This window comes from Phoenix dactylifera, chromosome 12 (assembly GCF_009389715.1).
Source record: "Phoenix dactylifera cultivar Barhee BC4 chromosome 12, palm_55x_up_171113_PBpolish2nd_filt_p, whole genome shotgun sequence".
NCBI lineage: Eukaryota > Viridiplantae > Streptophyta > Magnoliopsida > Arecales > Arecaceae > Phoenix > Phoenix dactylifera.
The window spans coordinates 2,577,872-2,602,771 of NC_052403.1; the positions used below are offsets into that span (position 1 = coordinate 2,577,872).

General features: G+C 38.0%; 1 protein-coding gene and 1 long non-coding RNA gene across 2 annotated transcripts; both read left to right on the forward strand.

The window, feature by feature from the left end:
• LOC120112778 (pre-mRNA-splicing factor cwc22-like) lies at positions 1 to 5,303 on the forward strand. The gene is given in 6 exon segments (XM_039132663.1): positions 1 to 327; positions 417 to 545; positions 629 to 695; positions 4,593 to 4,696; positions 4,810 to 4,911; positions 5,019 to 5,303. Coding segments are annotated over 6 exon segments (1,014 nt in total).
• A 7,425-nt stretch (positions 5,304 to 12,728) lies between these two features.
• Positions 12,729 to 13,857, forward strand: LOC120112707. Its single transcript, XR_005514321.1, has 2 exons — positions 12,729 to 12,933; positions 13,588 to 13,857. It is a non-coding gene; the product is annotated as an uncharacterized LOC120112707 (long non-coding RNA).
• The last annotated feature ends 11,043 nt before the right edge of the window (positions 13,858 to 24,900 follow it).

The window sequence follows — 24,900 nt, forward strand, 5'->3', positions numbered from 1 at the left end:
ATGATGCGTGAGGTGCAGGACAAGAGCAGCGAGGCCTACCAGAGGCTCAGCTGGGATGCGCTTTGGAAGAGCATTAATGGGCTGGTGAACAAAGTCAACGCCACCAACATCAAGAATATAATCCCCGAGCTCTTCTCGGAAAACCTAATTCGCGGGCGGGGTCTGTTCTGCAGGTCATGTATGAAATTGCAGATGGCGTCGCCGGGATTCACAGATGTTTTTGCTGCGTTAGTTGCCGTTGTGAATACCAAGTTCCCAGGAGTGGGTTTACTTCTATTGAAAAGGGTTGTCTTACAGCTCAAGAGAGCTTATAAACGGAACGACAAGGTCTGCATTTGTGTTCCTAACCTTTCAGTTTCTGTTGTCTTTTGATTGGGAAAGAATGATGTATTAATGTACGTGATAAATATTTTTGATGTCAACCTCAACTACTTGCTGCAACAAAATTTATAGCTCATCTTGTGAATCAACAAGTAGCACTTGAGATTATTGCATTAGAGCTTTTAACAGTGCTGTTGGAAAACCCTAGCGATGATAGTGTGGAGGTAAAGTTTTCTTTCAAAAGTGTTTTCATCATATGAAGTTTGGTTGAACTGTCCTAATGTCTACATCTTCCATTCTTGTGCAGGTGGCTGTAAATTTTTTTAAAGAATGTGGAGCGCTGCTTCAGGACTTCTCCCCTCAAGGTCTCCATGGTGAGTGGGATTTAGTTTTTAGTGTAGATTGGTAACTTTATTTAGCTGATGCATGCTTGGTGTATTTTAGCTCGATAATTTGGTTATGCTCTTCTGTTTGTTTAATTGGTGGAAATCAATAATTTAGCTGTTGTTCATTACATTCAAATAAATGATTATATATATGTTGTTGTTATGTTCAGGGAGAAGGTAGAGAGGTATCATCTGGAAGTAAGTACATACCCTTGTGAAAGTGGTCTAAGTTTAAAAGTTATCTGACAAAAAGCCAATTTTACTAATAAAAAGTTAGATGGATCTTTTATTTCGTTCTTGCTCCTATTTCTAGCTTCCTAAAGCTTGATGTGGAGATACTTCTTTTATAATGCGAAAGAACAAATTCTAATTTGTTAACAGTTACTTAGAGAGTGAAATTTGAAGGTACCTAAATAATTCTTATTATACTGGGAATTTTGGATTACCAACTTTTTTGACATATGTTTTTTCTTTTGATTTTCAAATCAGAAATCTTAAGTAGACTGTCTTTAGAAAGTTTTCAAATAATGCAGACAGATACAAAACTCTCTTCGAGGGGAATGAGTCTCATGTCATTGTTAAAATCTTATTAGGAGTGATATTTATTACAAAGATGCAAAGTGGCTTGCAAATAAAGCTAAGTATGTAGCAAATGATAATCTATATCATAGGCTTAGTTCAAAGGATGGTGATAATAAAATTTATAAAATAGCTAGAGCCAAAGAGGGGAATCCAAAGATATTGATCTAGTTAGATGCATTAAGAGTGATGATATGATATTTGTGAAAGATGAGGAAACTAAAGAAAGATGGAGACATTATTTTGAAAAGATGTTAAATGGAGATTCTACTAAAGAAAGTCTTTGTTGAGGAAGCACAGTTAGGGAGGAGTTGAGGTTCTACACATACATTCTATAGGAGTGAACTTGTAGATAGCTTTAAAAAGAATGCATAATGATGTGGCATTAAGACTAGATGAAATTACTTATCAAGTTTTGGAAAATCATGGGAGATATTGGGCTAACTTGGCTTGCTAACTATGTTACTTAGGGAAAAAGTTTACCTACAGTCTTTATTAGCTTAGAGAAAACTTATGATAAGGTATCGAGAAAAGTAATTTCATGGGCTTTAAGAAGGGTGTACATAAACTGTATATTGAAATGATCGAGGATATATATGGTGGTGCATTATCAACTGGGAGTGGTTGTAGTACAACAACTATATTTCCAATTACAATAGGATGAACTTTCTACTGGTAGACAAGAAGATGTACCGTGTGTTATGTGTATCTTATTTGTAGACAATATAATGTTGATTGATGAAAAAAGAACTAGACTAAATGCTAAATTGGGCTTACGGAAGATGATGAAGGCTTACTAATCACTAGCACAAAGACAATACATGGGTTGTAGATTTGGTGAGAATGGAAATGAAGATGAGATTTCGATTAAGATTGATAGACAAGAGATGATATGGAGTGATTGGTTCTATTATTTTGCATCTATTATACAAAATAATAAGGAGATAGATGAAGATATAGGTAATAGAATCAGAGCCAGTTGGATGAGGTAGAGAGGTGCATTTGAAGTATTATGCGATTGATGCATATCTTGGAGACTAAAGGGAATGTTATATGGCTTGGAGTGCTAGGCAATAAAGAGAGTTCAAAAAAATAATTTAGTGCAATAGAAATGAGAATGCTAAGATAGATGTATTATAAAACTATAGAGGATAGATTAAGAAATGAATATCTTAGAGAAGCTGTAGGAGCTGCACAAATTGAGGATAAAGTGATGGAAAGTTAATTGAAATGCTTTGGACATGTACAACGAAGATCTGAAGAGGCTCCAGTAAGAGGAGGTACTTTAGTTTGTGTGGAAGTTGAAGGTTATAAGAAAACTTAGAAATCTATGATAATATTGATGGAGGTTGTGAGGAAGGACATGGATAAGCTATGAGTAGCATCATGGATGGCTCTAAATAACAATACTTGGCAAATGAGGATTCATAAGACTAATCCCAAGTAGTTGCGAAAAGGTTGGATGGTTATGGTTGTGGTATTTGATCTTCAATTTCATATCCATAAGCAATCATGGATAAAGTTTTTAAGCTAAGCATTTGATCTCCATTGTCGGACCATTGCCTGAATAAGTTTTTCTTGACATTTGATACCACTAGAATCTGTTTATAACTCGCAATGCCATAACTCGGGGATCTGAAACATGTTACTGCTTGAGGGAAAAAGTACATAGTACGTGTGCTTAAGAAGCAGCCCAAAGCAATGTAAAATGATTATGCTACATCAATAGAAGTTATTTTCATGTCTGCTCAAATGGAGGTGACAATCCTCTTTTCAAGTTTCAGCTGTTTTACTTGGAAACTCTCATATGTGTTGGATGCATAGTTGAATGGGCTATGCATCAGACATGGATATTTATTAATTTTCTTTTAAATGTAACTTCTAGAAATTGGCAGGGAGTTGGACTCTTCTAACAATGAGTTCAACCGACTATAGTAGTGTCAAAAATAATTTTTTTTCTTTTTTTTTTCCCCAAAGTATTTAAAAGGAGGTTTAAGCACCCCTAACTTTCCCTTATATAAATACAACCAAGTGCATCTGCCTGTTAAGATGCTATGCTGGAGCCAGCAGACTGAAACCTAAATGATTAATCTTCATTTGATCCTGCATGTGGAAGCCACTCTGCTGCTGAGTTTGCCTTCTTGAAATTATATGATAACTTGAAGGGATATAGATGTTGGGGTAAGATGAAAAATATTGTTCTGAAGAGGTAGATGTTCATATGTAGCTTGACCTCAAAGGATCCAAGAAATAACAGCAGCAGAGTCACCCTAAAATCATATATGGGTAGCATTAAGCTCCTTTACTGCATAATGAAGTCCATCCATGCTGCTGGTAGTTCTGCAAAGGGAACAGATGTACTATGCTGTTGGAATCCCACTGCAACCATTTACCCTTTGTCACTTTGAATGATGACACCTTCTCTAGCAAGGCCAGAAACCCCTACATGGATTTCTCAAAGATAACCTTGAAGAAACTTGGGGAAGAAAGTAGCTATAGGGATGTAGTAAATTGACCCTGAAGTGTAAGTAGTGTGCTTCAGTGATCTGACTATACTTAGTCAGCAGTTAATCAAAAGCATGCCATGCAGTAGAATATACGCATTAAACTATCTTTGTAAAGTATCATATTCTAAAATTCTTAAGCTAATCTGAAAGTTAGGATGTATATTTTTAAATATTTTCTTTATACAATATTTTAAAATATATTAGTTATAATTATTTTCTTTCTATGTATCCCTGTATCTCCTTTTCTTTTCTTCTTTTGCCAAGTTAGACTTTGGACACATGTCCAGATCCAAATATCATGTTCAGTCCCTGCAACACTGAGTTTCAGATCTGAAAACTCTTTTCCGCGAATTCCCACTTTTGATAAGCAGCTATTGCTCTCAAGGTTCCAGAGTTTGATGCTTATTTAAAGATTCATAAATCTTAAAATAATCTTAAAAATCAAAAATTGAAATAAACAAAAAAGGCCAAGAAACAATGTACTGGTACTTTGAGCTGGTACATAACTGTGTATCGAGAGTTGGTACAGCTCGGCTTGGTACCATGTATTAGGAGTACCTGACCAATACGGTCTATGGACCTTGATGCTACGGATATTTAGTTTTGTAATCATTGTATCTAAGGAATGTATCCCTAATTATTACCATCTGCAACATCCATTTGCACTTAGCTGTGCTGTACAAAAGTTCATATTGTGATTTGATTGAGCATTCTTTGTTGTTGTATTGGATAGAACAAGTACTGCAAACAATACATCTACATTTCTCATGCTAACTTTCCTACTTCTTGATCTTTGCAGGTATTTTTGAACGTTTTCGGGGAATACTTCATGAAGGAGAGATAGATAAACGAGTTCAATTCTTGATTGAGGGCCTTTTTGCAATAAGGAAAGCCAAATTCCAGGTATGGTTGAACTTTCTGTAGGTGTTTGCTTGAATCATGCATGTCTCTACATAACTTGAGTCAAAGTGTATAATTAAATTAATCACTTTATATGGTTTCACATCAATATACAGGGATTTCCTGCTATCCGCCCAGAATTCAACCTTGTGGAGCAAGAAGAGTAATTTACCCATGAGATATCCCTGGAAGATGAGATAGACCTGGAGACAATCTTGGTGTGTATTAATTATAACTTTTCACTTATGTTTTGCTAATTTGCAGCATCACTTAATATATTGCAAGTTTTTACCTATATGTTGTTTAATTGACAGATGTTTTTAAGCCAAATCCACAATTTCTGGATGATGAGAAGGCATTTGAGAATATTAAGAAAAATATCCTTGGGATGGAGTCTTCTGGAGATGAAGAAGGGTCTGACGTAGCCTCAGACAATGAAGACGAAGAAGAATCTGAAGAGGAGGAAGAAGAGAAAATGAAAATAAAAGATGAGACCGAGACAAATCTTGTTAATTTACGGAGAACTATTTATCACACAATCATGTCAAGTGTTGATTTTGAGGAGGCTGGTCATAAGTTGTTAAAAATCAAACTTGAGCCTGGTCAATAGGTAAGTAATAAAATTTTCACTATTTATTTGCAGTAGTCTATATTAAGGATTACTAGTGGATTTGTTAAATTTTGGAACTTAAGCTTGTCAAAAGTGATCATGCTTTCATTGGCTGCATTATGTGACTTCATTGTATGATTTCTGAGCACAGAATGAGTAATTTAATTGCTGTAGGTGGATGGACTTTTTGAATTTGATACCATACTGTCACTGGTTTCATGGTATATCATGTTTTTATCTACTATTAAAACAATAGCTACTTTTTACTTTTTACAGTATTGTATGGCTAAAGGTTTCCAATGGTGTCTGATTTCTGATACATTTCATCTTGTATCCTTTACCCCTATGTTAGAATTTGGATTGGCAATAACCTATACATCACCATTTGGAGAATGTGCTTGCTTGCTTCGGTGTTGATAATGAAGTTTGATTTGTTGATTCATAATTGTTAAAAACAGTTTGAACATGATATGAACAATATAATCCTTTATAAGGGGCTATATGGGACAATTTAATTTTTGTAACAGCTAATGGAGAGTAAAAAAGTATTTTGCAAAAACAAAAAACTTGTTGGAGGGAAGGAATGATTTATGCACTACTTGCCATTTAAAGCAAAATAGAAACATGTTAAACCTACTTTAAAAATAGCATATTGTGATATTATTTGATGATGTTATTAATGCTGATTTGCCAGGCCAAGCGATTTCAATAAATATATGGTCAGGATGCCTGCCCCCTGTAACTTGGATGATATTGGATAAATGTATTTAGATGAATAAGCATGCTTTATACTTTCAAACTATTTTTTAATTCAGAAAAAATGTATCATAGATTATAGATTCTCTTTGAAATGAATTATAGTACTTGATGAAGGCCTCCAGAAACTTTATGTATCAAGAACTTCGTACTTGATATCAGAATATCTAAAAACTATATAAGTGTGTCCCCATCTTAAATACCCTATCCCAGAATACCTTCATTGTCTTTGACTTTTTCACGGATTAATTAACTTCAAACTCTTGGGTGTCTTTTTTCTTAGGATACCCCTATCGGCTATTTTACTTCCACCAAAAAAAAAAAATCTATGCATTAGACACCTAACAAATCCTAAATAGCTTGGCAACTTTAAAAATATCTCTGCTTAAAAATATCTCCACTCGAATCAAGTATGCCTGCAAGTACATTTACCGACTTTCAAAATACCGTAAGGACTAAGGACTTTGGACTTTAGAGGGTCGAACTCAATTCAAATTCCCACCAAAGAATTGATTCTCATAAAAATGAAATTCAATTTAAAACTCACCAATAAACCAAGAGAGAGATCTGAGATAATATTCATTTATGACATATATATTCTTCTATGAAGTCAGGAACCTAAAATGATAATCCCACCTCTAGCTATGTCAAAGAATTTGATTAAAGTTTAGAAGGAAAGGAAAGAAAGATTTTAAAAATTGCTTATTGAGGTGCATCGGGATGATGTTTAAATTAATTTCTATCGGAACAAATCACGACCTTCCTAATGTCGTTGAGGTTACTTGTTCATAACATTTGATATTATCAAGTGCATCTACTTAGAATACTTTTTTTTAAATATAAATTTTTATGCCAATTTTATTAACATTTGTTCTGTGAATAATGACATGATTAAATGATCATGTTATTTTATCATCATCATATTTATTTCTTGAATATAAAAATAGCAGTTAATCTAAGAACTTTTTTTGTTGCCAACAAATCCAATCTAAGGCATCAAATGAACAAGAATGACTATTATTTCTGTTATAAAGGAGAAAAAACATTTTGGAATGGAGCCATTGTTGGGGCGTTATCAATATTTGTTAGCACCTTGCTCTCAAATTTAGATCATCTGTGTTCTTAAAGGAAAAGAAGGTATCAAAATAACAACTTAACAAAGTTTGTAATAGTCATGAATACATGGAAGATTTTGGGGTGAGTGTTGTTAGAGCAAATCATCATTGTAGAAACCTTGCTTAAGATGTTATACCAAGTTTTACATGACGGCTCTTGCAATGCTCAAGTGTTTTATAATCATAAATAGGCAATATGTCACTCATTATAACAATCAAAATTCATGGAGTTTAAATCATAATCTAGCTTCTTACGAACCCCCTCCAAAATAAATCCTCTCTTGCTATTTTAAAGGCTAAATGTTCATAACTAAAAAGAGTTTGAAATAATAACCTTGGTCAATGATCAAGTTAACAGAACCTATAAAGTGGCTTGCTAGTATGATTGAAGAAATATGTTCTCATTCCAAGATCCATGTTTAATTCATGAATTAGATGTACAATTTGGTTCGAGGTTGATTTTTTAATAAATTGATAAGGGAAGGATTTACTTCATTATTGGATTTAGCATACTTAATGTATTGCGTCTTAACTTATCTACAGAAGTCTAAGCAGTTTCTTTTATGACATGTTCACGCATCATTTAATAGAACAGGTTAAAATTTGTAGGTGAAAATGTAGATTAAAAGGATGAAGATTTTGTAATTTTAAATCATTTGATTATTTTGCAGGAATTTTTTAAGCTTGTAACCCAATGGATGCATCTCTCTTTTATTCGGAGGTGGCTCAATATTCAAACATCAGGTGTTTTCCCAGGTCTTTTAGACCGTGTTATTGAAATTTTTCATTTATATAACTTGTAAATTTATTTATTTCTTTTCAATACACGTGCATTATCATTTGCTCTATAACTAGTTACAATTAAGGAAAATAAATCTTGACAAAATATCAGAACATAATACTCAGACGTGTGGTCTGTATCTTGCCAAAAATTGTTCAACACTACTTGATATGAACCACATGGCACTACATGTACTTTTACCTTAATCCTATTATCTACAAAAACAGAGAGAAGAATAAATGAGGGCTTTATCCAATGAATAATAATGCTAGCCTTTAGTTGGAATAACCATTCTGCACTCCTGTTTCTAGAAGTGTTTGGCAGGCATAAGGCTTACTCCCAAGACTTATCTCTATTGGTTCCAACCCAAAAAGAAGTAGATCCAAGGTTCAGTTCGAGTTACTGCTTTATCCAAATTTCAATTAAGCTGAAATTGTGTAAAAATTTAGTCTAACATGAACCTCCTTGCCTATCTCTGGATGGTTAAGATCTTGCAAAATGATTTTTTTTGATAGAATAAGGATAGTTCTGATCAGAAGTTAGAAAACAGTATGACTTTATTTTATTCCTTTTTTCATAACTGAAATTTACTAACATGATTGTTTAGATGATCAAGTATAATATATAAATAGCTAAAATCATGACACAAAAACTTATTTCAAGATAGGGAAAAAGACTTTGATATTGCTTCTTGTTTGCCAAGCTAGGTGAAGAAGCTAGCTAAGGGAATGCTATTGCAAATATTGATCTCACCCTATGAGACATGATACTTGAATATAATATCAAAACAATTAGTACCACCAAGTTTTCTTTAAATTGCTAGAGTACCTCAAGAAAACTTACCTTCACTGACCCAATCAAAAACCGAGTAATGATTTTGTGTAATGAATGTATCACCATAATCTTACTGGATCACCATAATCTTTGTTTTTCGTTGTTTTTTGGCTTGGCTATTTTAAGTAAGACATGGAAAAAAGCATTCTTCTTTGTGGGCCATGCTCTCCACCACGGTTTGCTATGTTAGTACTGGGCATCATACCGTTTGTCCGGCGGCACGAGTTAGTACGGGCCCGCACCCGCCATGCCGAGCCTGTACCGACATAGGAGAGGGCGAACGCAGACTATGGGAGAGAGGACAGAGAGAGAGAAGGGGAGAGGGAGAGAAAGAGGAGGCCGGCGCCCGACAGGAGGCGGAGGCCGCGGCCGGGTCCCCTGTTTCTTTCCTCTCTCCCCCCTTGGCTCGCTCTCTTTTCTTTTGTTTCCTTCTCCTTCTTCCCCTCCAGTGACGGCGTCTCAGTTTCGTTATCGGAACCGTTCCGGTCCGCCGCTGGTACGGCTCGGGATGCTCCGAATCGGAGCGCTAGGGACGGTTCCGCTGACCCTGCTCACCACCTTTTCTTGTCACTAGAAGAAGAAATTTCAAAAACAGCCTTGACTGCCAGGATTCCTTGTCTTTTCTCATTGGATCACTCTAGAACAAAATATAGATAAGCATAACAACATATGAGTCCAAGGGGTACTAACCAAGCAGAAGAAGTGGGCTTCAAGCGGTTGCCTTTTGTCTTTACCCTTTTGAACATTCTAACACCTCTAATAGGAAGTACCATGCATCCAAGTGAACAGACAAAGAGGAAGGCCTTCTGCCACCATATAGTAGTATAGATGCAAATATAAGAGAGCAAATTTGTAGATGTCTGAGATTGTAACAGAGATTTACTCAGCCTGCCACATGCAAAGTCAGATTGGAGTATCTGCTTCATAGGGCAAGAAAAATATATGCTTTAAAGTTGTAGAGATATCGATAAAAGCATGGTATGTTGTACCATATCAGATGGTACCAGACGTACCGATCCTCGGTATACCAAAAAAATTTAATACTGTACCGTACCGATGCTATGCTAGTGTGGCATCGGTACGGGGTCCGATGCCGGTACGAGAACTTTGGATAAAAGATATAGAGTTGTGGTGGAAGCCTATTTTGTCATTTCAGTGCTCTGGGTGCCGCTTCATGTAAAGATATGAGTAGAGCTTTTAATATCTAATTGCTTTTTTTTTCCTGTCCTTGTGCTACTTCTATTTTTTTCCTACAGGAAAAATAAATCTTTTGGATATTCAGACTAGAACTTTGACTCTTCTATGTAGTGTTTTAAGTCAAAATGAAACGTGGAACATGCATTTTTTCCTGATGAACACATCACGAACCTGTATATCACATATGCAAAGAAATCAATCCAGAAACTAATGTATTATGGATTAAATAATCCAAGAGATTGAAACAGAGACAAAATTTCATGGTGAAAATTATTAATTTTGACTAGTAACACTAATATCTGTAACCAGAAATTTAATAACTAGGTTTTAAACAATGCATTATCCCATTATAACAGACCACCACCTAAACATTATTGACCATTATTGTGGTTATATTTGTCTCAAAAAGCAACTTTTCAAATTTTAATATTGAAATATTCACTGAAATAGAGGCTACTGTAATGGTGTTATAATGAGAAATAATAAAAAAATAACGGCATTATCTTTCCCTTCACTTGTCATTAGATAAAAATAATATTTTTGACTGTACAATCGCAAAAAATGGCTGTTAATTATGTTAGAATGGTTCGTTTTTATGGGAATTAATGGGAAATAACAGAAATAACAGCCTTTATATGTTTCCATGTTATTTACCTCAATAATGTAATGTTGGGTGGCCCAAACCTATTATACGGCCGTTATATAACAGTTATAACACCATTGTTTAAAACCATGATTAATAGTTAATGTTATATGTGAAATTAAAACATAATTATGGGATGTCCAAAAAATCCATAACTGTAAATCTTATTTGATAGACTGTTTTGTGCTGTAATAATTGCCGTAGTATGTTGCTGTGATTCACTATGACACAGGTAGATCTGAACCAATATCCATCTATATGCAGCTTGTACAAAGTATGCACCCACTCAACGTGCTCGCAACCTTCTGACATACAACATGTCATATGGTACGATATAATGTATATTGACAAGTGGAATCTTTGAGCATGTAGTCAAGGCAACAAGCACCATGTTATATATTTTGGGAGGGAGTTCACTTGCAAGCCTTATCTATTTGGTCTGCTTATACGCATATGCATCTTTTTAGTATATGTAGCAGCAATAAAAAATTTCTGGTGCAAATTGCTTGGATAACATGCACCATTGGGTTGTGATATTCAAGGGCTGGATCTAAAGCATGTAACTAAGCCTTATGCTTTAAAAGCAGTGATGAATTATTATGGTGTTTGTTGTTCTCTCAGGAGCAAACCTGTGGTGGCAAAGTTGTGCTAGACTTTCTGTTGACTGAGAAAATATATCATCTTTATACTGAGATGCATTTCTCTAGTTTTATCTTGATTTTTGTGCAAAACTCCACAAACTATATTCTCCTTCCTCTTAGTTACACTTCCGTTCTCTCTTTTATCTTCTGTTTATACCATTGGGTTTGTTGCCTGTGTTATGTTTTGCATTAGATGAGAATCCTTTGTTGCGTGGGGCAATGGGTAGGGATGGATAAATAAGAAGTTTCAGCTTTAAGATTATATGCTGTCCCCGGTAACTAGATAGAGTATAAATAAGTGCTGGCTCAGAAGGTTCGGAAAGGATAAGGGACCTACGTGATCTGATCAAGCGGTAGCGAAAAAGAATCTGAAAAACTCAACATTAATGGAGTTATGGGCAATAGGAATTTGGAAGAAATGCTGTAAAAGGTTTCTAAATTTCTATGATCTGGTCACTTGGGGATCCTATGGCTGATGGTATGGGTCTCTATGAACTGCATTGAATTTCATTCAATGGGGGGGCCCGTAGAGATCAGATCAGTTGTTATCAAAGAAAGACAGGTTAAGTTTGAGACTGTTCAACAGGCATAGGTTCAATTATATCCGTATTCCCATAGCAATTGGTGTTTTGGATTTCCAGTTCACAAGAGTATTCATAGAAACCTATTAAAGTTAAGGTTTATATTAATGATTATTATTCCAAGTCTGATCTGGAATCTGTCTATATTTTTTTGCTTTGTTTTTTGGAGAGAAATATCTGTCCCTTTGCTATTTGCATGCTTTTTAATGTTCCCACTGTATGTTCGTCAGATATTTTGTTGTTTTCTAAGCAATAAAATGAATTAGCCAACTTGCAACCCCCTTCTTTATTCATCGCACTATCTTTTGTTTGCACTATAAGATGGAATTATGCATAATGCTGGCAGAGTGTTGCAGCCCAAGAGAGAACATACCTTCGCTATTATGGGCTTCTAGGGCAGAGGTTTTGCATGATCAATAAAGTCTACCAGGAAAACTTTGAGAAATGCTTTGTGCAACAGTATTCCATGATCAACATCGACTTGAAAACTAATAAACTACGTGATGTGGCTAAGTTCTTCACCCATTTACTTGGAACCCATGCACTTCCCTTGGCATGTTCTAGCTTATATACGCTTGATGGAGGAGGACACAACTTCATCTTCACGAATTTTCATAAAAAATTTTCTTCCAGGTATATATTCAGGGTTAGTGGAATTCCATTTCTTCATTATGTTTTTGATGCTCCTAAATTTAAAAGTACATGGTAATTTTAAATGCAGGAATTGTTGGAGGCATCTTGGCATTCCGATTGCTAAATGAACGTCTAAATGGTCCCACCATGCAAAGATTCATTTGAGTCTATTTTCCCCTAAGATAATCCAAACAACACAAGATTGTTTCCATCAATTTTTCACCATCAATCGGACTGGTGGCCATTACAGAGAATTGAGAGAATATTTGAAAAATATGCCTCAAAGTATGCCCTCGCCTCCATCATGCAGCAGCAGCAGAAACCTGTGTCGGATTCAGATGAGAGAATCTGAGAGCTCCGAAGGTCGATTCGAGTGGCTCAGGCTCTGAGTTGGGTTCAGAGTCTGGGGTCGGAGTCAGAACCAAGTTCTGAAAGTGAAGCAAGGCATGGTAAGCAGAAGGGAAGAGATGACGAAACGTTCTGAAGCCTCAAGTCCCATATTTTTTCCTCGTATATATTTTTGAACCGCACAAGTTATTCCCATGATTTTCTGTGAACTATAATTGATTGCTTTTTTGGTAGATTCAACATGCTTCCTTTTCTGTTAACAAAAGCGGAGCTACATATAAGGCACTATGGTTAAATTTACAGCTTTTGGATATGACTGTATGCATGCAGAGCCCAGTCATATCTGCACTCATGAATTAATTAGGATATAAAACATCACTCATGACTAGTGACCTAGAGTCATCATTAGGGAAACTTCCTTTCATAAGAAATTTGGTAGTTTTATTATTCGTTTTCCTTGATAACAAAGCTGTTCACCAATGTTGACGTTTCTTGCTAGTGTTAGATCTTTCATTTTCCTATCCACGAATTTTAGAGAAAATAATTTAAATCCTTTCAGACAACAACTTGTTATTCCAAACTAAAGGAAGAACTAGAAAGTGGCGGAGATTTTTGGACCAAGCCAAAACATTATTGGCCGAAGGAGGAATCGCCTGAATTACTTTAATAATTTTAAAAATCATTCCCTCCATTTTTATTCTCCTTTTTTTTTTTTGCATCACGAGTTTGTTTATTAATTATTTCACTTTCAGCAGGTATTGGGAGTCACAGTTGATGAGCAATCACGGAAAGAAGGTTAAGTCTCAATTGAATGGTTCAGAGCACTTCGCTGTCCACGAGTTGGAGAATAGTTTGGAGATTTGTACCGTTGAATTAATAGCTGCATGGTGCTTTTGCTGGTGTAAGTATTTGGAATTTCCCAGCTGCCATGAATTGGACTGAGTATGGTGTGGGATTCTGAGTGCTGGCCGTACTAAAGACTCACTAATTAATAAATTTATGTGGGAAGTACCTTACTGCCTTCATTTACTTTTTTTTTTTTTTTTTTTCAAAAAAAAGGAGATATATTGCCTTGCATTTCAGCAGCTAAAGGTTTCTCTCCTTTCATGCCGCACATTCAAAAGGCTCATGAGAAGTTGGAATCCAGATGATCGGGTTGCTCGAGGTGAGTTTTTCTTTTTTTTATAAAAAAAGAGATATATCTGCTTGCACTTCAGCAGCTAAAGTTTCGCTTCTTTGATGCCGTACATTCAAAAGGGCTCATAGAAGTTGGAATCCACCCAGTCGGGTTGCTCGAGGTGAGGTTGTTGTGGCGTTCCTGGCTGCATGCAGAGGACACCAACATTTCCACGGCCATTTGCTTTCTCAAAGCTGCATGCTTTTTCACCCAAAAAAAAAAAAAAACAGCTGCATGCTTTTGGAAACCTGGTGGCATGTCGACGACGCATGGTTTTTAAACGTAGTTGGTGGCTTGTGGTGATACTATTGAGATCATAAATTAAGCATCGGCCGATCCAGCACCAGACACGTGGATAACGTGGATCATGAACCTTGTTGTTCGCCTGCATTTGCAATCCTTGCCATGGTGACTGTGGCTCGAGCAGCTCGGGACCGGCTGCATTTTAAGATGTTATGCATAAAATCTGCGGTCCGATGTACTACTATTCTGACATCTAGGCACAGCGTGGTCTTATGATGTGCCCATCAAAACAGTACCCCAAGTTACTCAGTGGGGGCCCCCGATCTGCGCCACAGCTTTGGCATTAGTCCTTGGACATCGTCATCGGACCGGTTGCTAGTGTTTTTTTTTTTTTTTTTTTTGCTAAGAAGCGGGTGCTTCATACAGTACGGATATGAATACACCCAATAAGATCAAAATACAAAATCTCGCGGAGTGCCAATGGCAGCTCCGCTCCCCCGACCACAGGGCATACCCCGAGTGGTGGGCCGCCATGGGCAGGCCACCCAATCGGCTGCCCCATTGGGCCTTCCTGAATACATAGCTTGGCCAAGATAGGCCCCCCCTTACACAACATCACAATATCGCGAATCAAGGGGTGGTCTGAGCCCTCACCCCTCAATCCCCTCTGTATCCATCGGACGACAGTGGGCCGAGTCACCCTCAAAATGATCGAGCTGGGCTCGCAATACTATCCGTGCATGTCGGAAGGCCTGCCCCAGGCTGCTCGCAGCTCTGCTCCAGGAACAGATGTGTCGAATAACTGACAAGCCACCGGCGGCCACCAACCTGGAGTGCGGGCCCCGTATGACAAAGCCTGCACCGCCACTCGTGCCGCCATCCAGAACCGATCCATCCAAAGTTGACCTTGAGGAAGCTCGGGGGTGGGGGCTCCCAGGTGAAGAACACCAACTGAGGAGCTGCCGAAGCAGAGGGGGAACCCCCAGGTGTCCCGAGCTGTCAAAGGTCGATCTGGGTGAAAGGCGGGTCTGATCTCCGAGGCCTGTGCTCGAGCAAACTCTGCCACAAACCTCGGAGACACCCTGCGCTCACCGAGAGTGCGGGCATTCCTTGCCAGCCAGATCTGAAGTGCTGTGCAAGTAGCTCTAATGCCCTCCTCACGGGTCCGTAAACTGGCTAACCACTGTCGTATACCGGTTGCTAGTGTTTGCCGTGGTCCTCCTGTCCGTGATGGCATCAGCGTGCAGGCGGTCCTGCGCGTGAGACTCGGCATTATAAGCTCGATAGTCATTGTTGCAATGAATGATGGAAAATAACGAGCAATGTCGAGAAAGCCAGGTCGTCGTATTCTCATTGACTTTTTATGGAATATTTTTGGTTGGATTGTGTAATCACTTTGTCTCCCTTCCAGTTCAGAAAAAAAAAAAAACCCGTATTATGTTTCAGCGAAAAAAAAAAAAAATACTGTGTTATGTTCTTTCAAATCCATGTTTATAAAAAGCAATGATGACCATTATTTATCTCAAAAGTAGCGTTTTAAATTTTCATATTCATTGTTGTAATGAATAATGAAAAATAACTAGCAATGACAAGAAAGCCACGATGTCATCTTCTCATTGATTTTTCATGGATATATTTTTGGTCGGATTGTGCGATCATTTTATCTCCCTTCCAGTACCGTGTTACATTTCTTTTTTAAAAAAAGAAAGGTGCCATATTATGTTTCAGCAAAAAAAATAAAGTACCGTAAACCGACGTTTATAAAAAGCAATGACGGCCATTATTTGCCTCAAAAGTAAACGTTTTATATTTTCATATTAAATATAGTCATTGTTGTAATGAATGATGAAAAATAACGAGCAATGACAAGAAGGCCACGACGTGGTCTTCTCACTGACTTTTCATGGATATATTTTTGGTTGGACTGTGCAATCCACTTTGCCTCCCTTCCAGTACCGTGTTACGTTTCAAAAAAAAAAAATATCGTTTCAGAAAAAAAATAAAGTACCGTATTATGTTCTTTCAAACTGACTTTTATAAATGACAATGACGACCATTATTTGTCTCAAAAGTAGCGTTTTAAATTTTTATATTAAATATAATCATTATTGCAATAAATGATGAAAAATAACGAGTAATGACGTGAAAGCCACGACGTCATCTTCTCATTGGCTTTTCATGGATATATTTTTGGTTGGATTGTGCAATTACTTTGGAGAAAAATTTCATGAAAAATTTGCATAAAATATCGAAACAAAGATTTTTATTCAAAAAATATATAGGTGAAAAATAATGGTTATTATTTATGTTGTGACAAATTATTAATAACAGTATATAAAGCGCTATATCAGCTCTTATCTTTTTCTCTATTATTATTTGTAATATAACAGGGTGCCATTATTAATAACATTTGACACCTCTTGTGATAAGGAAATGATGAAGGGAAGCCATGTCAGAGGTTCCCTTGCTATTCAACTTCCAAATCAGTTGGTCATTGTCTTGGTTAGGAGAACCATTGACAAGAGGACGTTGATATGGTTTATTAATTCATTCTGAACATCTGGTGAAGGATGACACAGGCAAACTGATTCTCCAAGTCCTTGATTTTGTAGTGAAAATTAAAAAATCTGCAACCATACCATTCTTCTTCCTGCTCAACTCAGAGAGCAATAAGAAAAGTGTTTGAAGTGGTACATCACAAACCCTCGTCTTTCCACAAGATAGTGTCACATGCATCCATTTCCAATCTTGACCTGAACCCTATTCTAAAAAGCCGGTAGCGCACCAATGACATCCTACTGAAGACTCTGAACATCTATGGGTGGACTTCCAATTCATGAACAGTTTAATAATCTTTTTGTGAAAGGAAAATTATACATGCTTCGTCCACATACCTTTGTCATTGGGAAGAAACCTCCATCCTCATTTGGCTAAGAGAGCAGTATTAAATTAACTAAGATCTTCTACACCAAGTCCCTCTTCCTTCTTTTGAAGGCATGCGGTTTTCCAATTAACTTTGTAATTGATCCCATTGCACTTGGATGCACCGTTCCACAGAAAAGATCTCCTGTACCTATCCAATCTCAAGATTACCTATTTAGAGGAGCTTGAAAATAGACATATAGTGAATAGAAAGAGCCATATGTGCTGCATTGACCAAAGTGAGGCGACCTCCAAATGAAAGATACTTGTTTTTCCATGTAGTCAGTGTAGCTTCTATCTTCTGCAATAAGGAGGTTCAATTTGACTTAGACGGTTTTCCCCCACAGAGTGGTAACCTTAAGTAATAAAGAGGTAATTGAGAATAGGAGCAATTCAGCAACTTAGCATAAATTTCTCCATGCAAACTATTGCAGCCCATAGGACAAACAAAACTCTTCTGATGGTTAATTGAGAGGCCTGTTATCAATGTAAAACAGTAAAGGATAATCTTCATAGCCACCAATTATTCTTTTGTTACTTTGTTACTTCAAAGATTTTGGCTAAGGCATCTTTGTCAAACAATTTGCAAAGAGGATCTACCGCTAGAATAAATAGGAAGGTAAAAGAGGTTTGCCCTATCGGAGCCCACACCTGCAAAGGATCCAATCTCCCAACTCTCCATTGACATTCACTGCGATTTTGCACCTTAGAAGAAAGTTTGCACCTTAGAAGCATCAATTTTGATGGAAAAAATATAACAAAAAGGACTTTAATTAAATAGTTGTGAACAATTCTATCAAAGGCTTTGGAAAGTCTAACTTGCAAACAATACCATTGGCAATTAATCTTATTGGCACATAGGATGCTATCAAGGATCGATCACTACAATAGAAGAAGCCTATGCCGACATTTACATGCCGACGTTAGGTAGAAGTGTCGGAAATTTTGGCTCTACGCCAAAATTTGTCGACACTTTTTAGTAGCATCAGCCGATATGAAACTACGACGACGCTTTTAAGCGTCGTGCAAAGTACGATGCCTAAAAGGATCATCGGAGGCCAAATGCAATAGAAGGGAAGGGATTACATGACGCTTAAAAGCGTCGTCAGAGTCCAAACTGAGCCGGACCAAGGATGATGCTTATAAGCGTCGTAAGGCAACCCCAAAGACGATGCTTATAAGCATCGTCGGAGGCTACCTCCCCACTTTACCTAGTACTCGATCATTCTATAGCCCTCATTTTTTAAGCCCTAGCTCCCTTTCTCTCCTCTCCAGCACCCAGCTACCGATCCGATCGATCTCCTCTCCGGAGCCCTAGCCCGATCGATTCTCCTCCTCCCTCCTCTTCGGTGCAAGCTCGGCCTCCGCCTGAGGTGTCTTCTCCTCCTCCCTCCTCTCCGGCGCTAACCGACCTCCCCTCAAGCCTCAATCGAGCTTCGCCTCTACCTGAGGATCTTGTTCGGTTGCTTTGTTTGGGAGCCGGCAAGGATATGGATAAGGCCAGGTTTCAGATCTTCTTCTCTTATTTCGATCTTTAAATTCTGGATTGTACCTACATATATTTTCAGATGCTACATCTTTTCGGTTCTTCTCTAGAACTACTGATTTGTTGCCGCTGGTGTTTTCTTTAGTTGTTTTGTTTTTATGCTCTAGTTTTAGGTTTCAGTCCATTTTCAGTCCACGAAGAAATTATATTCACTTAGCTATTAATTAAAATATGTTTAAGATTAGGTGATGGTAACATATTCCCCAATCTCACAGATTTAGGATGTTTCTTCTCCGTGCTCCCTTGACTACTATTCAACCTTGACAACTCCCTTATCCTGAGCTAGAGCACCATCCTTTTACTGAAGTAACTAGAGACAGTCTTATTTTGTTAAGAATTCAACCTGCTACACAGAGTCATCAAAAAACATGAGTGTGGTCGGCAGGCTTTTAACAAGTTCTCAAAACTCGTGTGCTTACAATGAAGTTCTCAAATATAAAAACATATCTTGTCTTAAATCTCGAATAAGTTATTCACCAGAGATGTTTGGCTTGAGCTTGTTGTTCTTTCAGAATAGCCTATTTTAACCGGAGTTGTAGAAAGTTGGATATACTAATAGAATCTACTTAGGCAGTTCTTTTGATAATCTGGATTCAGGGGAACAAACAACCTTTCACCAGAACTTGTGAACATAAACCTACAATAACAATCCACCTTTTGTCTCTGCTCTAAAAGGTTGCCCCATCTTTAACAGGCAGGCACCTAGCTAGGAAAATCACTTTTATCATCATGCATTGTTTTCTTTTCTTGTCTGTTTTTCTTTCCTGTTTACGTTTGTAGAAAGAAATCAGGAAGCGGTCCTCTTGTACTCCTCCCATTACATATATTTGTTATCTATTGCCTTTCAATAGGAATGAAAAAAAATATGCTGCAAAGTATATCTTGCTAGGATTATCTTTGTAGTGTCTTTGTACCACCAGTTGATCATATCAAGTCCGCTTATAGTAGTAAAACTTCTAAATAGTCCATAACAAATAACTATTCCGGATACATAAGTCCATTTGCATTTAATTTTTGAAGGCCAGAGCTCTTCTCCCCCTGTAGTCCTGTACTATATACTACTTGTAGTCTTTCTATCATAATCACGTTTACTGAAGCCGATTTTTACCGATCACTGATGACCACTCTTTCAGTAAAACGAAGAAGTAAAAGATATCTATACGTTTGACCAATGGTGGTCCATGAAGTTGTATTTGTTTCATAAGACTGAGATCAAAGCAGACTATAGTTACAACAGTACAGACGCTGGTGGGGCACCAAAAGCCTAATAAGTGTATAACAGACCTCACTGATGATTTAGAAATTCTTAGAAATGTCCAATAAAGAGCTCATGATAGGGCTTAGTTGAGCAAAAATAAAAAAAAAACAAAAGAAAAAAAGTCATGAAAAAAGATTAGGTGGTTGCTCAGATAGCTATTAATTGAAATATGTTACCATCATCATCTTAAACTTTCATGCCGGCACATTATAGTTTCATCTCTTCATCAAATAAATTTTGTGCCATCTTTCTTCGTATCCTAATTTTGTTTATCATTTTTAAGATAACTTTCAGTTTAATCAGTATTTTAATAGAATGGACAAAAGTTGGATAAATAAGTCAAGATCCACTACCGAATATTTGGATGGAGTTTAGAATTTCATTAAATTTACTTTTGAGAAATCTAATATGAATAGAAAGATTTTATGTCCATGTCAAAAATGTGTAAATAATTCTTCTCTCGTTCCAAAAACTATTGAAGAACATTTGGTGTGGAGTTATACTAAATGGATATTTCATGGAGAGTCCATATTGTCGTCTCCATATAACCAACCCTCGTATATTGAACACTCCTCTAGTTTTGGATCCAGTAACACGGAAAGAAATTCTGTAGCAGAAGATGATATAAGGGGCTTACTTAGAGATACTCTTGGATATAATATTGGAAATTTAACAGATTTTAGTGGAGGATAAGAAGCAGCTGCAATAGGTGATGAGCATATAGTTAATAATTTTATGTATGTTGAGGAACCTATACACTCTGATGATGACATAGCTCGGTATCATAACTTGCTAAAAGATTGTGATCAAGAATTATATCCGAGTTGTAAGAATTTTACGAAGATTTTTTTTCTTGTATATTTATTCCATTTGAAATATTTGAATGGGTAGTCTAGCAAGTCTTTTACTACGTTTCTTCAATTATTAAAAAATGCATTTTTGGAAGGTGCTACTTTACCATCATCTTCTTATGAAGTCAAAAAATTAGTAAAAGAATTGGATCTTGGATACTAAAAGATACATAGTTGTCCGAATGACCGTATTTTATACCGTAGTGACAATATTAACGAAAAGCCGTACCGAATATGTAGAACTTTATGATACTATGGTGTAAATGTCATTATAAATGATAATATGAATATTTTGAATGATCCATTTATTTGTGACATGTGATTGTTGTTATCTATGTGATGTTTATTATGTCTCTATTTGGTAAATAATATATACATAATTTACAAGCTTTTTGAATTTTATTTTTTTATAAAAATAACTCTAACGACGCTTTAAAGCGTCGTTAGTATCAGTATTGCCGATGCTTATAAACATTGGCGAAAATAAAAGTTTTGCCGATGCTCATAATATTTCTACCCTACGCTTTTACGACGCTTACACTACAAGAAAAAGAAGCTTTGGCGACGCTTTTTAAGGTCTTTACCGACGCTTATAAGCATCGGCACATTTCTTCCTGACGCTTTCCAAAGCGTCGGCTATGTAAGAGTGGAAAAATATTTACCGACGCTTTCCAAAAGCGTCGCTAAAAAATATTTTAGCGACGCTTAAAAGCGTCGCTAAATAGTCGTAGAGAAAAGCATAGTTCCCCGGCAAAGATCATAGTAACGAACAATCAATCATAGAGAAAAGGGAGAAAAAGAAAAACAGAGAGAAGGGAGAGAGGGAAGGCCCTTTTAAATCCGTCCAGATCAGCCCCCCGGCGGTCATTCCCAATCTCCTCTTTCACCTTCCTCCTCCTCCTCCGGAGAGAGATCATGGAGACGGCATCGTCGACGGTGCTGCTCCCGGAGGCGTTCCAAGGGGCTCGGGACGACATCACGGAGCAGATGGGGCTGGTGTGGCAGCAGATCAAGGCACCGGTCATCGTCCTGCTGCTCCGCCTCGCGATGTTCCTCTGCCTGGCCATGTCACTGATGCTGTTCGTGGAGAAGGTCTACATGGCTGTCGTCATCGTCATCCTCAAGCTCTTCGGGAAGCGCCCCGAGAAGCGCTACAAGTGGGAGCCAATGCGGGACGACCTCGAGCTCGGCAACTCCCCATGGTCCTCGTACAGATCCCCATGTACAATGAAAAAGAGGTCCTTCCCCGCCTTCTCTCTCCCCCCAACCCCCAATCGCTTTCCGCCTTCCCTCCCTTCCCTTCAATGAACCCGTCTTCTTTCTTTCTTACCTCCGCCCTCCTAATTCCCCACCACCACTTGTTGATCCACCGATGTGGGGCTAAATCGAGGACCTAATTAGTTCTACCCTTCTCTTGATCTCTGGATCCTTTTGGGGAGGTCAGGATGGGATCTTTTCTCCTGCTTTTGTTCTATTATCCCGAGAGGAGAGGAAGGGAGGAAGGGCAACGGGTCAAACGCGTCTTTTATCATTCAACTGGTTTTATTTAACTGAGATCGAGAAAGAGCAATGAAGAAGAGAGGAGAGGAGGGGGGGGTGCGGCCTCTGACGACACATCGTCCTCCGACGACGCTTTCAAAAGCGTCGGCCTTTTTATTATTTTCCGACGACGCTATTTAGTGTCGTCTTAGCCCACGAAGCATCCCCTGTTGTCGACGCTTTTTTAAACCGACGATAAAAACGTCGGCAAAAAAGCGTCGGTAAAATCCATTTTTCTTGTAGTGTTATGAGAGCGTCGGCACCGAAATTAGCTTATAAGCATCGGAAAAGGCTTTGAAAAGCGCCGAGAAAAATAATTTTTTTTGTAAGGATCTCCGTTTGATAAAAAAACTGTTAGGACCGATCAACCAAGTCATTCATAAAAGGTTGGATCCGGTTCGGCAACACTTTGGTAAAAATTTTAGTGCAGCTGTGGATCAAATTAATGGGGCAAATTTTGAGGGCACTCTTGCAGTTAGGTATCAAGATTAGAATCGCTTAGCTGATTCTCTCAAGATCAATATTAGAGTCAAAAAGCTGTTGAAAAAGATAAAGGATATCAAGACTCACCACTTGCCAGAAGTGCCGGAAGAAACACATCGAAAATCCATCTGGTCCTAGGCTTTTGTCTCCCTTGAAACTGAGCACTGCTTCTTTGATTTCCTCCAGGGTGCATGGGGATGTGAGGTTATCCAGATTCAGGTGAGGAGTACAGTAGAGGCTGTTCCAGTCCAAATCCAACAAGGATTCCAGAGGCTTGTCAAAGATTTCTCTAAAGAATTCGGGGAATACTTTTTTGATATCCCCCTTTATTAATGACTTGCATTCCACCCCACTCAACTCCGACCATCGGATCTTTTTATGATAAGATGCAATTTGTGGGAAAAAGCCATGTTGTTATCGCCTTCAGCCGGCCATCTGATCGTAGCCCTCTGCCTCTAGTATACCTCTTTAGCTTTATAAATCTACTGGATTCCTTTTCGACAGCTTTCTCTGAATTCCCTCTCCTGGGAGGAAAGAAGAGTTTTTTCCTCTTTACGATCCAAGTCTTGAATCTAATTTAGCAAGGTAATCTTTGATATTCCTCTTCAAAGATTTGATCATGAATCCCCAGGTTTTTATGGCATTTCCGGTGGCTCTAAGTTTTAAGAAATGATTGGTAGCCGCATCACTTGAATGATCTACTGATTTCCAAGCTTTTTTAACCACCTCCTGGACATGTTTATGATTCAACCAGCTTGTCAAACCTAAATAGGCTCTCATGGAGGTTCTGGGGAGTAAAAGAAGGCCTAATATGTGCATGATCCGAACAGGAGTTCGGCAAGACCAATTGGGAGGAGTATCTGTAAAGACCGTCTCATTTTGTAGATCTCCAAAATCTGTCCAATTTTGCTACTAGCGACAAGAGTCTTCTGTTATTCTACTTGAAGTCTTGGCCTTTGAGTGGAACTGTGGGAGGTCAATGAACTGTGTTGTTCTGATGAAGAAGATAAAAGCTAGAGATATTTTTTGTATGCTTGTGGGTTCTCACTGCTTTCACGACTCTTGGAAGCTGGACCACCAATGATCCACGACTCTTGGAAGCTGGACCTGATTTGTTTCGGTCTCTCCAAAAGAACCTCTTAAGGTCGGTCGGTATAGTACTGGTACAAATGTCCATGATTCATTCAGAAATTTGTCCTTCCAGAGAACTGTGATGGAGAATCTTTTAATCTCTTGTCTCAAGACATCAAATCTTGCATTATTCCACCCAAGAAGAATTCCAGTAGCTGATCTATCTGCATTCTTGGAAATCCAAGAGTTAATCTGACCGCCGAAAATTGAACTTAGAATAAAAGAAAGATTCTCCAGATTGGATTCCTGCAGCCCGATAGCGCAACAACCATTCAAGCCAAGAAAATCTCTTACAATCCTCCTTTCGACATGTTCTCCCGGGCCCCTAACATCCCAACGGATTATTGCCACCGGGACAAAAGAAGACAACCGGAATTCAGCAAAGGGAAGATACAATCCGCATGATATGCAGATACCAATAACAGAAGAGAAAGATAGCTGCAGGAAGTTTGACACAACATATCAAATAAACGAGGCATCCGCCAGTGAGCATATGGGCCCATCCTGGATTGAAGTCGACAACACTCACCAACTTCAATTAGAAAATTCAAAAAAAAATTAGATTGGAATGGAAAAACAACGTTCGCCTATCCGATCCGCTGGCCGTTGACAGGATATATAAGGCCTTGGAGTTGTGGCCGGTGATGACTCTGCAGGCCGTTTGAATGGTCGCCAGCCATTGGATCATGCTCAACCGTTGTTAGGATCGCGGGCGGATTGCAATAACATCGAGCCTACCTTCCCATCCAAAATCATTTAAATCCCCCTCACCTTCTGCGATTAATCCTCCTTCCTTCTTCCTTCTTCTTCGATAACCGGCGTGCCTCCTCAGTAGAGGGCCGCCACCGAACTCCCTACCTTCTCTCACTAATTCCCTCTAAAGCACGGTTACCCTGCTTTCCCCTGTTTCGTGTACGA